This window comes from Guillardia theta (assembly GCF_000315625.1).
Source record: "Guillardia theta CCMP2712 unplaced genomic scaffold GUITHscaffold_79, whole genome shotgun sequence".
NCBI classification, from domain to species: Eukaryota; class Cryptophyceae; order Pyrenomonadales; family Geminigeraceae; genus Guillardia; species Guillardia theta.
In genome coordinates, this window is record NW_005434595.1 from 339,524 (window position 1) to 356,502 (window position 16,979).

Below are 16,979 nucleotides of genomic sequence, written 5' to 3' on the forward strand. Positions count from 1 at the left end.
CTTGACTTCGTCGCATTCGGGATTAGGCCATTTTGCTTCCGAAAGATTTTTGCGAGCGAGGAGATCTCTTTATCGAACTCATTCAGAGTCTTCAAGACAGTCAAGCTCAGGGTGTTGCCCTGCTGCGGCTGCATTGTGAGATGCGACACTCTTACTTTTTCAGTGGTCAGATAAGAGAAACCTGCAAGCTAGTTCAGCAAGGAGATATGAAACTCGTCCCGTTGAGTTCAGAGCTTGTACTTGTCTCTCTTCGTCATAGTACCTCTGTCCTCTTCCTCCTCTCTTTCCTTCCTGCACTTGCGCCCTCCGCTCCCCGTCCTCCTCCTCCCCTCCTTCACCTGCTCTGCCATCGCGCACCGGCCGTTGATGTTTGTGACACCAGGGGGTGGGGTACTTTTTGATTATGGAATGGGGGTACTCTGTTGGACGTCGAGAAAACAATGAGGGGCAGGAGCAGGAGGTAGAGAGAGGAAGGGAAGAGAGGTAGGATGAAGGAAACCTTGCCTGGATGCAGTCTTGTCATTCTCTGTTTCCTGGTTGGCTTGTTGGGAGTTGCTCTAGGAGAAGACCGATGCGAATTCAAAGATCGTTACCCGCTTCAGTACGTTGCCTACAAGACTAGTAAAGCACCGATAGTCGATGGCAGACTGGATGACAAGGCATGGCAAGAGGTAGGATGGAGTGAAAGCTTCCAGGATATCACGGGGGATTCGTCAAAAACTCCGTATCATGAGACAAGAATGAAAATGAGGTGGGATGATGAATTCTTGTACATCGGAGCAGTTCTTACCGAGCCGGACATCTGGGCAAACATAACCACGGACAATCAAGTCATCTTTCATGACAATGATTTTGAATTCTTCATTGATCCTGCTGGCTCGACACACTTTTACAAGGAGTTTGAAGTCAACGCTGCAGGTGCTCAGTGGTCTCTTTGTTTGAATAAGCCATACCTCAATGGAGGATACGAGAATTCCAGCCGCGTCTTTCCCGGACATGGATGGTCGTTTTCCTCACACCTGCAATCCGCGATTTTCATAAGTGGAACTTTAAACAATCCAAAGGATGTTGATGACTACTGGTCAGTGGAACTTGCAGTTCCACTCGGTGAGGTGCAGTACAACAACTCAGCGGGGAAAGTAACATCCGGTTCGCTATGGAGGATCAACTTCAGCCGCGTACAATGGCACGTCGTGAAGGTCGGGGATCACTATGAAAAAGTAGCAGGGCCGGAAGAGAATTGGGTCTGGTCGAAGATGGGAGAGGTGAACATGCATCTTCCAGAGAGGTGGGGTTACCTGCAGTTTGCGGATGGGAAAGTGAACTCCACAAAGGTGAAGCCTGACTCTCAATGGACGTTACGATGTGTCTGTATGGCTCTGTACACGGCACAGCTGAGGTATAAGGACGTTCATGGCCAGTACACCAACTTAGTGGAAGAGTTGCTTCCCTTCGACCCCGATGCAGTGCTGCCCGGGACTTGCTCGAGCTACCCTGATATCAAGCTCACAAAGAATGGGGGGTAAGGTGATGAGGCGAGATGAAATATGCTCACATGTTTCTTTGCAGATATGTTGCCATGGTTACGTCCAAGAGCGGAGATATGTTGGCAACGATCAGAGACGACAGGTAGCAGACTCTTCATGTACACAGCCAACGTTCACATATTTACAACGTACTTTACATTCGAGTTTGCTCAACTGCCTTGCAGGTTCCTGCAAGTTGTACCAGCTTCGCCACTCGAGAGACTGTAATCTTTCGACGGGGAGCACGTGCGTCATTCACGCTTCTGCAGCTCTCGCTCCTTCCCTCTCAAGCCCTCCAGAAAGCGAACATGTGCTGCATGGCGAGCAACTTTGACCGCATCCTGCTGGAGGACGGCCTCTCTTTCCTCAAGGCTCATGCTGAGTCTGCTCGCCTTCTCCTCGCTTGCTCTGCTCCTCTTCGCTGCTTCGACTTTGGCCTGTGAAATCATCAACGTGAACATCTTTCCCTTGTACAAGTAGCTCAAATGAATACCACGATCGCCTCCTCCCTCAGCTTCGTCAGCCTCCGCTGCTCAGCTCCAGCACCATCATTCGGGTAGACATGCAAGCATGTACTGAGAGGAATGACATCCCACAGCTGCTCGCTGCTCTCGACGGGCCCATTCAAGTTGCCCTCGAAGCCGGTGGTCTCATCTCCCGTATGCCTTTCTGTCCAGTAGACGTACCAACTCGTTATCTTACTGAGCCAGGCCTCTTCTCTTCCGCGCGACCTCCCCTCGAGCAGGCGAGAGTGAATGAAGGAGTTGAGGGCGAGCATGCTGCATCCCGCGACTGTAGGGGCCCACGAGAGAGAGAGGAGAGGAGGGGAGCTGAGAGCGTTCTTGGCATGCAGCTTGATCTCGACGTAACGATCGCCGGACGAGGAGACACCATGCTCGTCAAGATACAAAGTCAGGGCATCAGCCCTGAGGATCTGATCGCTCCCTTCCTGCAAGACTTTGGTCTCGCTCCCTTGTGGTCCCTGTGAGAGACTCTCACGATCCATGAGTAAGAAACAAATCGCACCTGGTTGAACGTCCTCTTGTCCCTCTGCAGCCAATCCATCCTACCTCTTCCTCCATTCGAACAGAGCACATATTGACTTGACTTCCACTTCCCCACTGAACAATCCACACACTCCAACCTCGTCTGACTTCCAACAATCTGCTAACAGGGTTACAATCATTCCACAACAGAAGTGAAGAAGACCTTCACTTGTACGAGAGGGTTTGAGTTGTTGTTGTTTGCAACTTCGATGTCTTGCATTGTAACCAAGCTTCCTCCGGTCACATGCACTCCCTGTTTGTTGTTGCCCGCGATCCTCCCACCTTGTATTTGGAGCTCCGTGTGCATACCGTCTACCTTGAGCCCTTCAGCTCGGTTTGCTAAAAAGCAAGACTCGCGTGAGGAGCATGTTGACTGCTCGATGGCTTGCATGCCTGCTTCTCCGTTGTTGGAGACGGAAGTGCGATCGAGAGAAAGGAGAGAGTCTGATCCTGCCACTTGTACTCCATGTCGGTAGTTGGAGGTGACGCTGCAGTCGATGAGATTGGCGCCTCCCCCGTGAGCTACCATCACTCCGTTGAGCAGGTTCGTATGGAAGGAAGATGATTCTGCATGCAGCAACGGCTTTCCAAACGATTGAGTGGCCATGTGGCTGGATTGGACGGGCATGCCCCCTGGCTGGGGGCGAGAAGAAGCATCGTCCTCAACTCGGACATCTCTGTCGCAGTACACACTGTAAGCTCCATGGCCTCGACAATTCCTTACAACAGACGAGATCATTTTCACTCGCCCGCCATTGTGAGCAACAACTCCATGCTTTCCACAGTCTTCGATGATGCTGTTATGGATGATAACATGTGCGATGGGACCAACACAAACTCCATTGTAGTCTGCGCTCTTAACTCGGCAGTCGTTCAGTATCATCTCTCCCCCTCGCTCCACCATGATAGCGCACATTTCGATGTTGCTTTGGATCAGCTTAAACTTCCTCTCTACTTCCTTGTGTTCAACAGCAATGCTCTGCAACTTTTCTTGAAGCTCACTGATCTCCAACTTTGTCTGATGAAACTCACTCTCCAGTAACGACACGTGATCTCTTTGCTCACAAACGAAGTCATCCACAACTTGATTCACCATCTCTTCAATGAGATTCAGGATTATTGACCGTTGGCTGATGAACGCATCGGAGCCCTGTGAAAGAGAAAGCTTCACCGAAGATTGATCCATCTGCCCAGCAAAGTTTAAAAGAACAGCGACAAATTTCATCCCGGCCTTACTGATTCGGAGTTTTCTTTCAACCTCAGCTTTTCTTTCTTGAGCAGGCGCTCAAGGTGATGTATGTGTGTCTTCAGAGAAGCAGCACGATTGTCTCTCTCGGCGTCATGCAGCAACTGCAGGTAGAAGAGAAGCTGCTTGAGAAGCGACGCGTATAGCTTGAAAGAATCTCTGCAGCAACACGACAATCACCACAGGCTTCCCCCCTTCTCCCCCAAGGACTACCTGCCAGTTTGCTCTACTCGTGATCGACATGTCTTGAATCGATAGAAAGCAGGGAGCTCCTACTCGTCCCGTCATCATCTTCCCTCACTCGCCGCATGCATTACCTTTCCTTCGTCCCCTGGAAGCGACTGCCCCCTCCCTTCCGCCTCCTCTCCTCCTCCCGCTCCCTGCTCGTGCTCCCAGTGCGCCCCCATGACACCTGGTGCAAGACGATCCATGCGGAACCCGGCAGGAGCAGAGCTGGAGACGTCGCCCCCTTGAACCACCATGAGACCGTTGAGCGTCACGCCTGGCAAACATCAGCGAGCGGACGAGACAGGAGCTTGAGCTACCGGGAGACGAGCAAATCACAACAGGAAGACCAGGATCAGTCTGAGTAAGGCTGACGCGATCTCTTGTCATCGCGATGACGTTGAGGGGCTTGTCAAGGACAAGGCTCTCCTCAAAGATCCCCTCCGACATCCCCAAAGTTCCTCCAGGCGCCACCGCAAGGATGGCCGGGCGGAGCTTCTCATGCGGGCCCACGAGAATTCGAGGCACATTATGCCTGTACCCTCGAGCACCGAACTGTGTTAAGCCAACCCTGAAGGCCGCGAAGGAGGAGCGAACGTTGAGCTTGATGCTGTCGGTGATGATGGGATCAAGCTCCAGGCGCTGAGTCTTATCACTCTGAGCTTCAAGTTCAAAGTCGCGATAGTTTCCATCTGAAAACTCGAAAGAAAGAACAGAAATCCACTCCATCATGCAGTTTTCATGTGCAAATGATTGCACAAGGTAAAAGTCGCTAATCACAACGCTGTGTTTGAAACGCAACGTGATCCATGCCCCGATGTTCTCTCGTTGACTTGCCCATCTCGTGCTGCCCCTGCGCACAATCAGCTGTCAGACCCAGGACGAGCAGGCGGGGGAAGGGAATCTCAACCCTTGAGCAAAGAGCACTGGGAGAGCAACAAGGGCGGGTGATCGGGGCAAAGAGGCCAAGGGCTCTGAGAACGACAGACAACATGGGAGGGTTGAAAGAACTTGCCACAAGCAAACAGCCGAGAGGAAGCGAATGAGGAGAGGCAGGCGTGGAGTTCCTGGGGGAGGGAGCCTCACCTTCCATCGAAAAGCCTCTCGACACCACAATCTTCGCTCAGCTGCGAAGAAGCAGTCGCGCTCTCAAGATCTCCATGGTGAGGGTCGCAAAGATCGTGAAAAGGCTCAAAGCTGTCGTCCTCCAACGATTCATCCTCATCCTCCTCCCTATCTCCGGTGTCAGCTCTTGGTTCAGCTCTTCCTCCGTCAACGTCGCGCCCTGTCCTGAAGACCAACAGGTGGACGATAAGATCAATCTCTCCCTTCCCAAACGCCATGTTTGCTTCCGCCCACGAGCCCACAGCATCGACGTCACTAACGGAACCTGTTCGAGCACAGCCCAGGAAGCAGTCGAAAGATTTCTGATCGCGCAGGGGATGCATGCTTCCTCCGACTTGCTTGTAGCCGAACTCAGCGGCAGAGTGAAAGCTTTCCTTGAAGAGGTGGAGGAGACTGCTCCAAGAGGCATTCGCAAGCTCCATCTCAAGCTCACCCACACGTGTCCTACACCACCATGTGTCAACGACTTAACGAGGGAAGGGAAGGAAGAAACTGTCACTCACCTTCCTTCAACCAGCTTGATCATCAGGCGTGGGGGGCCTGGTTTCCTCCATTCGATACCATATGACATGCAAATGCGCTCAGAGACTTTGTCGATTGTTGATCTCACGAGTTGCTTGGACAGGAGATGAGAAGTTTTCTTCAGTCTCTGAGCCTCTTCAAAGTTGTGCTCGTCGATGAGTTTGCGATACTCATTCCGCAATCTCCTCCACGTCTCTTCATCTTCTCTTCTGGTTTCCCCAGCAAGCCCTTGCATGTCAAAAACCCTCCATTTGTTGGCAAGACTCGATGCCCACGAGCTGTGCTGATCCTGGTCGGGGGCTTGCAAGAGGCTTGCCTGGATCACCGTCATCACTTCCACCCATGGCGAGGCAACCGAATGCAAGAAAGCGAAACCAACGGCTGACCCACGTGGCACATCAAAGGCAACAAAGAGATTCCTATCCATCTTGGTCAACCTCGACATGTCGTCCAGAAACTCATCGATACTTGAATCGACTACTCGAAACTTACTCGAGCCTCCGAAGGATAAGATGACAGGTCCAGGAGCTTTCCCTCTGATCCCCAACCTCTCTTGAACCGCAGAGACTGATACCTCCATCGTTTCTCCTTCTTCGAGAAAGACGACCTGCTGTGAATTTCGGATGCATGCAGCAAGTTTGCGAGGGGCTGTATGCTGCCCATGCAGGATGAAAATGTCCTTCTTTGCACAACAAGCGAAGACAAGCTCTATAACATTGCGAGCGCAGAAGAAGAAATTGTTGTCAAGGAGAAGAACGAGGGCGGCAGAGCCTCCGACCCCGACATCCAACCAGTCCTGCAACTTGAGATCAGAGGAGTAGCAGAATGAAGTGAGATATCAAGTCAGATCAATCAAGTGAGATCTTCTCACCGGCATCGGAAGGGGATGATGGTTTTCATCAACAGGACGATCAGATTCTTGTACAAACTGTTCCTCACTCCAAGACAAATAATGCGAAGACCTAAAGCAGCTTGAAAGTGTCGCTCGCCTCGCTGCATCTGAGGAGGTTGAATAGAGATGTCCACCAGAAGTACATGTGAAGTCCCTCCACATCCTCTTAACCTTTTCTATCACCATTTCTGCATTCTCAGACAACGAACCGATGCACCAGTGCAGAAATCTGGCGAGGGAGGGCACCTCCCATTCATGGTGCAAAGAAGCTAGGATTTTGATAGGATGAAGAGCCGACGTCGCAATCTTTACCTGGCTCAGATTACCGACGAGCTCTAGCTTTGAAAGCAATTGATCATCATGCCTTGCCAATCCCAGCAAATCATGAGCAAAGATCGCCTGCAGTCAACATCATCCAACAACAGCTGATGCAAGGAAGCAATCAAAGACCTGGAAATCTTGCTCGATTGAATCTTCAATGTGATGAACAACTTGATCATCGGAGACTGCCGACACGTGGAAACAAGACAAAACGAAAGCATCCATGACGAGCCGAGAGATATGGAGGCTGTCGGCGTGGTCATCATCCGTCATCGTCCGAGAGAGTAGCAGCAACCCTCCTTGCTGGAAGAACAATGATCTCAAGCTCTCATTTAAAGCAAGTTGTCGCATCGCCACAGCATGTACAAGGCGCTTCGATAGACAAACAACTTCCACGTCCATCGACCTCTGTAGCACGTCTTGCGAGGATTCTCTCCCGACCTTGGCAGTCGTCTTTCGGCTCATTTGAGATTGAGAAGTCGTAGGTACTTCAGCTTCTTCCCAGCTAACTCCGTCAACTCCGAATGATGTGTTGTTCAATTCGCTTGTTTGCAGGGCATGGTCGATAAAATCAACAAGAAGTTTTTTCAGATCCGGAAGGAAAGAAGAAACGAAGCGAGCATGAGAGCTGGGTACTTCGAAGGAGTGAAACAACAAAATGAAGCTTGTGAGAAACGCAAAGGAGATTGAGTTGTCACTGTGAGCATCTTTTGTGGTGATCCGGGATAGGAAAAGAAAGAAATCAGAAGCTAACTCATCCTCGATACAGGCAGCTGGGAGCTCTGGATCCTCCAGAGAAATTATTCCAATGAGACGGAAGCAATCTGCTGCAAGGCGATAGCTGCTAAGCTCGAGGGCAGAGAATTCAACAACCTCTTGAGACGAAAACCTTCATCACAATGTCATCAATGCATACATAATCAGGGAAGTACCTATCATCTTCATCTCCGGCAACTGACTCATACACACGGAAGGTTGAAGTAGAAGCTTTGTGGTTTCTGGGCGTTGAACATATACAATTTCTAACAAACTTTTGAAAGCAAGACTGCGAAAACGATGGGAAATGCTGTTGAACGACACTGATAACCTTCGATGAGGACAACAAGAGATTATTCAAGAGCAACACGAGCGGATGTTTGTGAGCAAACATGTCGCTATCATCCAGAAGGAGTAGCACAAGCAGGTCTACACCTCCCATGCTGACGAAGGCATCCGACGCGTCTTGATTCTTGCAAATGATTTGGGAGATGGAGAAGATTGCCTGGTCCTGGAGAGCAGATAGGACTTGCTTGTTCGAGGCATGCAGAACAGTCTCGATAGGAACAAAGTGAAACTGGAGAGGCGGACGACCGCCATGCCCGAGAACAATGCCGAGAGCCAGGAAGATGAGGTGAAGCAAGGCATTCTGGGAGATCAGACGATCCTGATACTCCTTCCTCTGCGTGCTAATTTCCCCCACCGTGAACCCAAGGTTCTCTCTTACCTTGAGGAGGATCGGAAAGTCCACGACAAGGTGCCTGTCAACACGGATCCAACGCTTCTGACTGTCTAGGAGCAGCTGAGGAGATATCGCATTGACAGCGGGTGCCTGTCCATCTGAGTTGCCACCGGAGTTTTGCTGATTCTGTTGATCCTGCGCCTCTTGCAAAGAACTCAACAGCGAGACGAATTCACGATGAGTGGAAGAATGAGACGGACCCTTACAGCCTTTCTGGATATCTTCACCACTGGCGAACATGAGCAGCACTTCGCACATCTTCGTTCTTAAAACCATCATTCTATGATTCTTTCGAGCCAGATGCCCTCGAAAAACGCTCTGCAAATGAGATGCAGTCCTTGTCAAAGAAAGCAAAGGAAGGCATCAACAAAATTACCTGTACAAGACAAGCTGAGCCAGATTGCGCGCTCAGATTGATGCGGATCTTCTCAATTGCTTGGTCAAAGATGAAGTCGAAGACATCAACAAAATCAAAATTCTCTTCTGCAAGCGCCAGAGAGAAGATGGAAACGGAGATCTCCCCTCTTCGTCCCTCGCGACGTATCTGATAGCCTCGTTCATACGGCACGACCGCGATGCTGTCCGGACTTTCTTTCCAGCCGATGACACAAACTTTGCCCGTATGACTGTCATCATCTTGCCACTTGGCCAGCTGAAAGTCTCCTCCTTGTCCTGCATTGTAAACAAATTCTTCTCCTGTCGCGTTCCACTTCACAACTGCTCGCAAGGTGCCTGCTCGGACTGCAACACTCTCACACAGAAGCTCTTGATGTATCCTCCTGCCTCCTGCCTCCTCCTGTGCTCTTGCTAGAGCCACAATGACGCCTGGGCCATCCCCCGTCACTCGTAGAGCGTCAGGAACATTGGTAATGAAGCGAGAGGAGGGGACCACCATCATTCCCGTCGCTACCGGGCAGCTGGTAGTGCCCACTAACATTTCATCACTGATAGCGACGAGATCGAACAAGCCTCCTTGTCCAATGCTGTACTCCTCTAGCTCGCGACTGCTGTCCCACACGACCTGACATTTCCCCCCCCTCACTTCCACCATTGTCCCACGGTTGCTGGGGTTGACATAGAGCCTGGAAGTCGCTTCGTTGGATAATCGCACGCGAGTTCCAGGTTCAGGAGCGACATCAACTGCAATCAAAGGCGCAACGTCGTCCTGCTGCAATAGGTTGGATCTTGAGATTAGGAATCTAGCCAGGAAGCTTCTCTGCAAGTCCAGAATCTTTTGGATCACTGCAATCCTGCTGGTTTGAAAAGGAGAGGAGATCAGTGAAGGCAGCAAAGCCACGGAGGACTTGGAGAGACAGACATTCAACCCGATATCCGCCTTGATCTATAAAAAAAATCATCACAGTGCAACGCAACGCAAAACATAAGTCTTTGGTCATTCAGGGGAAACGCACTCACATGCTTGCCCAGTAGGACTTCGGTTTCAGACGGCAAAACTAGGCAGAGATGATATTCCTTGTTCGCACCTGCTTTGTACAAGTCTTTCTTACCACTCCTATCCCACACAACCTCACAGAGACTTCCCATGCTCGCATTCTTGACTTTGACCGAGTACACTGTGCCCATCCCGCCCATAGAATCTTCAAGCATTTTGGGTTTCAACACGCGTACTTCATCCGTGAAGCGAACACGCATTCCAACTTCAGGTGTACAACCTTGCTTTCCCACGACAAAATCTTGATCTTCTCGTAAAATACCACCATGATGTATGACGTTCTTCCACCCGATTGTACTGTACTGATTCGTCTTGATCCAGCAGATTCTGAGGATGAGCTGTTCTTCGCAGTGTTCAAGCAGGTCTACCACGATTCCTGGCCCATCTGCAGACTTCATAGCAAGATTCCTTCTGTTGGGATCCATGTATGAACGTTTGGAAACGAAAACTCGCATCCCCACGTGTGGTCGATCACCAGTCCTAAATCGCTTGTTCCCAAACTCGTCCCTTAACATCGCTTGGAGACGTGGAAGGGCATGTGCATAAACACTAGGGTCGACTAACGTGTTTCCTACAGTTGTTTCAACATCCAAACTATGATTCGATGAGCTGTTTGGCAGCCACCGAACTTTGAAAGACGCTTCCCCCTCGCGGCTGACAACTCTCCCATACTCATGCACAGATTCATTCACTCGAAGCACTAGCTGTCCAACCCTCAATCTGTTGCCATCCGTGTAAGCAAGTTGAACGTGACCAGCAGGCAGCCGTTGCTCAACTATCAGCCATGTCTCATGCCAGAAAATCTGTACAGAGGAAGCATGTACTGACAAAATCGTTCCCCAGCCTTGCCCTCTGCCGCTTGCTAATTTCTCTTCTCTACTTGCTTGATTGTTGTAACAGACAAGATGACCCACCTGATGCCAATTGTTAGATCTTAAAACGTTTGGTATTCTTCACCTGGAATGTCACATTGCTGGTTTCAGATTTCTTTGGAATGATTTTATCCGACGGGTGGCAACCAAGTTCCTTGCCATTTCTTGAAATCTCCTTGACGCAGGTAACTGCAGGGAAAGATGCCTTCCATTCATCCAACCTGTGAAAAAGAGGCAACCTTCCTTCAAACAAGGAGCCTTCCCCTCCTACCCCTGTGTAGAAGAAAAAAACCATCGCATTTGTGGACCCGGGCTCCACTGTGAAGAGTTCGACCACTCTTGACGAGATCTTCTCACTCTTGATATCCAGAAAGCGATCCACCTCATGTTCGACGGAGTGAATCCAATCTGTAACGTTTGATATCTCTATAGGGTCAGTATGGAGGGTAATCCAGAGGCCGATATAACATTCGTCACTACCCTGGCTCTCCCTCATCGCTTTTCAATGACAGGATGTTTTCTTCCCCAACTCTTTTCAGCGAAGCTGTTTGGAGGGTTCGTATCCCCTTTGCTACTATCTTCGCTCTTCTCTGTTACCTCCCCTTTCCCACCATGAAGCCCTCCGCCCATGTCGGGCGTTCAACTGTTGGGGTAAATCAACAGCGAACGGGTTCCCCTCAGAACAAATATGCTAAGTGAAGTTGGGACAGCATTTTGTTGACTGAGAGTACTATAGTTCTTTTTGAGCCTATTCGGGCGCAGCCGGCCGGGCCCGGGTGCCCGGCCGATCGGATCCCGGCGATCATCTCGAGTCCCGGTCCGGGACACTGTGCCAGTGACGGTGACCGTACAGTACGGTCTAGTATGCCGGATACGCGGGCGCATGGTGCCAAGTGACCGTGAATCCGAACAGAGATGATCATCGTCCGACCGAGGCTTGGCAACCGGCGCCAGTGAACTCGGAGTCATGCTGCTGATGATCGGATCGGATCACCTCAGCCTAGTCCAAGGGTCAATACTATTGAAATTACTTCACATTGAAGACACCCGGCACAGCTTCACTGTCACTGCCTGCTTCCGATAAGTTCCATACCGTGACTGAGTCACGAGTCGTGTTTCGGAACTTCGGAAGTTCACGGTTGTCCGACCGTCCTCAACAGTAGTAGTGAGCTTTGGCCCTTGCCGCCAGCCAGCACAGACTGTCCGATCACTCCCCCCACCCCGGCCCGGTGTGACCGGGGCGGGGGCAGAGGCCGATGGCCGCCGGGCCGGCCCGGTGCTCGGACCGTCGATTCCGGACTCAGACCCGGTGACCGGGGATCTGATACCTATACCCCGCCGGGATCTGATGGGGGCCAGCATGGGGGGTGGGGTACTTGTATGATGGGGCTATGTGCTCTTTCTATTTCGGACGAGTCCTCTAATTCGGGCGCCAGCAGTCCATGGCAGCGTCGAGTTCAGGTACGGCAAGCACGCTTAGACAGCTGGTGATGTTGGCGAAATGATAGAACAGTGCTGTGCTAGAAGTAGAAAATGAATGGAATGATGAGCAGATACTGTACGAAAGGCAGTAGCGCTAGTTCGTGTGTGGTAACTGATTGTGATGTGTTGCTTGTGTAGACAGCAACAAAGATGAAAGTTGATTCGAAAATTACATCTTGCAGTAGCCTGACCAAAACAAATTTTCTGCACAATTTTTCTGATCGATTGCTTTTTTAGGCCATCACTATGGCGCAAATCAAAGATGGGAAACTTTCGAAGTAGTGGTCATACTTGTTTTCTCCTGGTGTGCTCGTCTGATTTGTGAGTGCAGACTCGTCGAACAGGTCGGAAGGCAAATATGCAACAGGTTGCCATTGGCATCCTAGTCAGCACACTTGCTCTGGCAGCAGCTATCGTTTCCTTTAGTCCTGACTCGGGATCGAATTCTCAACGCCCAAAGCTGGCTGGTCACAGAGCTCCTCCGGGTGTGAAATCATTCGACTCTATGACTCATCTTTGACCAACTTTCTCAGGCTTGATATCACTTGGAAGGTTTCAGGGCCTTGCCGAAGTAAGCAGTTCAAACAGCAGTACAGGATCAAGCAATTCGTCTGCTCCAACAGTAGCGGCTGCTGCTCCTGCTGAAACCGCATCTCCTGCTGCTGCCACAAGTTCTGATGTCAAGAACAACTCAGAGGATGATCAAGCACCAAAAGAGAAGACCCAGATTCAGGATGAAAATGGTCTTAGCATCGCTGCCGGCATATGGGCACAAGGTCATCCACAAGGAGCAGCTATGGCCAACACATTGCAGTATGTCGGAGGCTTTCTCACGCTTGTTGGAGTGGCGTTCCTGCTTTACAGTGAGATCAATACTGTATTCTTTTATCGGGACAAGGATGCTGTCAAGGCTGCAGATTTACAGGGAATTCACGATTGTTTAAGTGCGCGCTACTTGGAGAGGGAGTTGTGGTGGGGAAAGGGATTGCAATCTCAGTGGCGCGTCACTCTTTCTGGGATCGGGATAGCAGGAATCCTCTTGGGCACTTACTTGTCGTTTTCGTCTGAATGTCCTATGGTTGCGTACTTGCAGGCCCATTATGACATGTCCCAGACTACTTACTCAGGGAATTGTCCTGTGTTGGCCATTCTTTTGGCTATTGCCAACGGCATCGGACTTTCTTGTTTGCTGGCTGGAGTCTCTTGGTCTTGCACTCGATTGACGTACTCCCTGTTTCTGATCTTCATATCTGTCACCGAGGATTTTGTGAGCAGCAGTGATAGTCCAGCTATCTTGATCACTTGGATTTTGATTGTGTGCGCGTTCTTGGCAGGACTCTGGCATTACATTGAAAATTCAGAAAGTGAATCGGATGAGTCGAATCAAGGACTGTTGGGATCCAAACCTCGTGAATTTTGCTAGATCACAATGCGACGTTTCTGACGGCATTGGAGGACGGTCCTCGTTCACAGAGTCTGAATAAGGAAAGTGTATTGTTTCCTTCTGACGAGTGTCAGAAGTCGCTGCTTCTGCATGCGTGCAGGCAGCGAAACCAATGACTCATGTAGATTTGCTATACCTTTAACGCACCAAAATAAAATTCTTCTTGACAAAAAGTACTAAGTGGTATTTCCTACAATTGAAATGAACCTTCTCTGGATGATCTATTCCTATTCTCATGATGGAACAGATATTCTCATCATGGAACAGCAGTTTTAGATTCCGACAGAACTCTGAACTTCCTTTGCTGTCAATGATGGGAGATTGAAGGTGTGTCATGCCGGAGCACGATCATGCGGATTGGAACTCACAGGCACGGCTGGTTTAATACCGACATCGCAAGATATGAGCAACTTTTGTACAACAGCAAGCAGATTTTGCGCTTGAAGAAGGAACCAAAAAGAACAGAAACGATGTTCACAAGGTAACCAGCAGTGGTATGGTGATTCTTGTCTTGATCTAGAGCATGTATGGCAGGACCTCGTAATTCAACGGGTAACTCGTTTCCTGAGAACTAGGGGAAAGTAGAGGTCGAGGGCATGGCGGTAGCTGAGAAGGCAGAGGATGCAGGCCCTGATACAGACGAAAAAACAGATCCAGGTTGGCGATATCTATCCCTCGCTTGTCATTAGAAGAAAGGAAAATAAATGATCAGGCATGTCAAAAAGGGTCTACGAAGCTGAAGCTGAAGGAGTAGGACGAGGAGAGAGGGAGAGGAGAAGAGAGGTCGAAGGAGATGTACAGGATGAGATGGACAGGAATGATGGAGCGGGCAGTCAAGGAATCACTTCGATGGTTTTCAGACAGCAAGCGCAAAGGCCTTGCCGGAGGAGGTTGCCGGAGTAAAAGAGACCTAAGACCAGTGAACGCATAAAGCAGCCTCTCATTTATACTGCCACCCCACCCCCTTGTATACCCCTTTCTTACATGCCTACCCACCCACATTCCCACTAATACTCCATCGACCACCCCCGCTTTCCCTTTCCCCACCCTCACCCACGTGCGACCCTCAACTACGGCTTCCTACACGATCATGCTGAGGTTAGCTATGTTGGGGATGGTGGTCGCCATGGGAGGAGCTCTTCGGGCACCACTTCCCCCTTCACGCCTTCCTTCCTCTTTCGTCACTTCCTCTCTCATCCCTCGGACCAGCTCTCCTCTTTCTTCTAAACCAGCGAATACGTATGCTAAGCCTGTGAATCTACGAATGGGGAAAGCAGTGTTGGAAGAGGTTGGGCAAGAGCTTGATGGGCAGGGAAGGGCAAAAGCGACGGACTATTTCAAACCCTTGGTCGAAGGAGATATTCTTGTGAGCACCAATGAACAGAAAGCAATTGTTGGGGTGTCATACTTTCTACTTGCTGCCCTCGCGGTCAAAGGCATTTGGATGCTTCCTGAACTAAGCGCATCAACCATGATAGCGACTCTGTCAGCTGTGGCTCTGGGATACGAGTTCGCAGATTTTGGATCTGGTGTTTACCATTGGGCCATGGACAACTATGGTACCAAGAACACACCTGTCTTCGGTACACAAATCGAAGCTTTTCAGGGTCACCATGAGCTTCCATGGACAATTACGTATCGTCAAGTCTGCAACAACATCTACAAGATTTGTCAAGCAACATCCCCGTTCTGTCTTGCTGGTATCCTTCTCCTGGACAACCCATACCTTATTCTCTGGATGACGACTGCAATATGCTTTATCAACCTATCGCAGGAGTTGCACAAGTGGAGCCACATGAGTCCGTCACAGGTTAGTGCATGGATCAACTTTTTGCAAGATTGGAATGTTATCGTCTCGCGTAAGAGCCACTTGGCACATCATCGACCTCCATTTGATGGAAATTATTGTATTGTTTCGGGACATTGCAATTCCTTGTTAGACAACTCGGGCTTCTTTCGGGGATTGGAATCGATTGTTTTCTCGATCACCGGCAACAAGCCTCGATGTGAAACAAATGAAAGACTCTTGCAGGACCGAGTTGAAAGTCTGGGCATCAAATCCAAAGGCGCACGCTGAGTTAAGAAGTGAAGAGAAGCAGATGTGAATACCTGGTGGGGAAGATGGAAGGACTAGAAATCATCCTTGTTGAGTTTGGAATATGAAGTGTAGATGAATTTAGATAGAAATATTTACTGTCATAAACCCACACATTTACTATCATGAGCACAGGCGCAACTTCGGCATACCGAAAATTGTAAGAGTTCTGATACAAGATTTCACGTTGGAACGAAGTCAGGGGTAAACCCTAAAGAAACACACAATCATTCCAGAATCAAAGGTTAACAAGACAGCAGGGTGAGAAACACTCAACAAATTCAAGATAAGATAAGAATATCTACCAAACCTGCATCGAGTAATGTTCCAGTTGGCATCATTTTCTTCCACCTTCCATCATCTCTGACTGAAAATGGCAGGTTCATCAGTGTCTTCGGATAAATCAGTGAATCAAGATTCCAAAAATGAGCATGAAAAAGAAACATGTAGAAACATATTCCAAACTCACCAAAGTCATCACACTTCACAACATCATATTCAATCGTTATTCCTCGATCAACCAAGTGCTGCAGCTCACACTGTGAGAAAACAAACTTTCCCGAAAACTTTCATCACTTGTGGGCTCTGATCTTCTGTGCGAACAATAGCCTGGCGAATCAAAAGTCAACACTTTCAGCGAGCGTACGGCTACAATATATGTTCGGAAAGAACCTCAATGGTAGGACTGCCATCTCGCGGAGTGAAGTCAGGTACAAGTGTCAGGTGCGGTTGTTGATGCTGTTCTTCTACAAAATGGTACGCTTTGCATCGTTCCACCCACTTGCAATTCACACAAATGCACATCTGCCCGATGAATATCAAAATACCGCGCAAACTACGGCCAACGAATGTTACATTGAGGCGGCCGACGTTGCTGAAGGTCGGTCGGCCTTTGCTAACTTGGTGCTTGTACAGAGAGGATGCTGAGTGGATGAAGGAAGTACATGCATGCGCTGCGGTGAGAATCGTGAGCATCCTTAGCAAACATGCCGATGTTGCTGCCATTCCTGGTACAAAGGTTCGCTTGTTCTCTGTCCTTTTATATTCGCCACTTCATTACATGCTGTCTCTTATTTGAATTAGACACAGCTCTGAGGCAGACTGGAGTTTTTGTCTCGCACTCACATGGCGGTTGTCGGGGCAGGTGATGGCGAGGGAGAGGGAGAGGGAGAAGGAGCAGAAGCAAGAGTATGAGGACGGAGAGGAGGGGCAGGTACAGGAGGAACTTTAAG

General features: G+C 49.7%; 5 protein-coding genes across 5 annotated transcripts; 3 read left to right on the forward strand and 2 right to left on the reverse strand.

Moving 5' to 3' along the window:
- Positions 1-428: 428 nt before the first annotated feature.
- On the forward strand, positions 429-1,351 carry GUITHDRAFT_154557 (hypothetical protein; the record flags this gene model as incomplete). Its single annotated transcript, XM_005825972.1, has 1 exon — positions 429-1,351. A coding segment is annotated over exon 1 (781 nt), but the record flags the coding sequence as incomplete, so codon positions are not given.
- A 426-nt stretch (positions 1,352-1,777) lies between these two features.
- GUITHDRAFT_143848 (hypothetical protein) lies at positions 1,778-11,356 on the reverse strand (the record flags this gene model as incomplete). Its single annotated transcript, XM_005825973.1, has 20 exons — positions 1,778-1,963; positions 2,020-2,508; positions 2,553-2,690; positions 2,736-3,758; positions 3,809-3,977; positions 4,032-4,090; positions 4,136-4,320; positions 4,364-4,896; positions 5,130-5,612; positions 5,672-6,486; positions 6,562-6,618; positions 6,895-6,981; positions 7,033-7,792; positions 7,836-8,719; positions 8,778-9,743; positions 9,818-9,885; positions 9,910-10,657; positions 10,812-10,947; positions 11,109-11,152; positions 11,324-11,356. The coding sequence occupies 20 exons, from the start codon at positions 11,354-11,356 to the stop codon at positions 1,778-1,780; spliced, it is 7,863 nt and encodes a 2,620-aa protein (XP_005826030.1).
- Positions 11,357-12,566: 1,210 nt separating this feature from the next.
- On the forward strand, positions 12,567-13,631 carry GUITHDRAFT_143849 (hypothetical protein; the record flags this gene model as incomplete). The annotated part of the gene is made up of 2 exons (XM_005825974.1): positions 12,567-12,693; positions 12,742-13,631. 2 exons carry the CDS (start codon positions 12,567-12,569, stop codon positions 13,629-13,631), a joined length of 1,017 nt encoding a protein of 338 aa, XP_005826031.1.
- Positions 13,632-15,123: 1,492 nt separating this feature from the next.
- GUITHDRAFT_76752 (hypothetical protein) lies at positions 15,124-15,729 on the forward strand (the record flags this gene model as incomplete). The annotated part of the gene is made up of 1 exon (XM_005825975.1): positions 15,124-15,729. One exon carries the CDS (start codon positions 15,124-15,126, stop codon positions 15,727-15,729), a length of 606 nt encoding a protein of 201 aa, XP_005826032.1.
- A 299-nt stretch (positions 15,730-16,028) lies between these two features.
- Positions 16,029-16,551, reverse strand: GUITHDRAFT_76693 (hypothetical protein; the record flags this gene model as incomplete). The annotated part of the gene is made up of 3 exons (XM_005825976.1): positions 16,029-16,114; positions 16,217-16,286; positions 16,420-16,551. The coding sequence occupies 3 exons, from the start codon at positions 16,549-16,551 to the stop codon at positions 16,029-16,031; spliced, it is 288 nt and encodes a 95-aa protein (XP_005826033.1).
- Between the last annotated feature and the right edge of the window lie 428 nt (positions 16,552-16,979).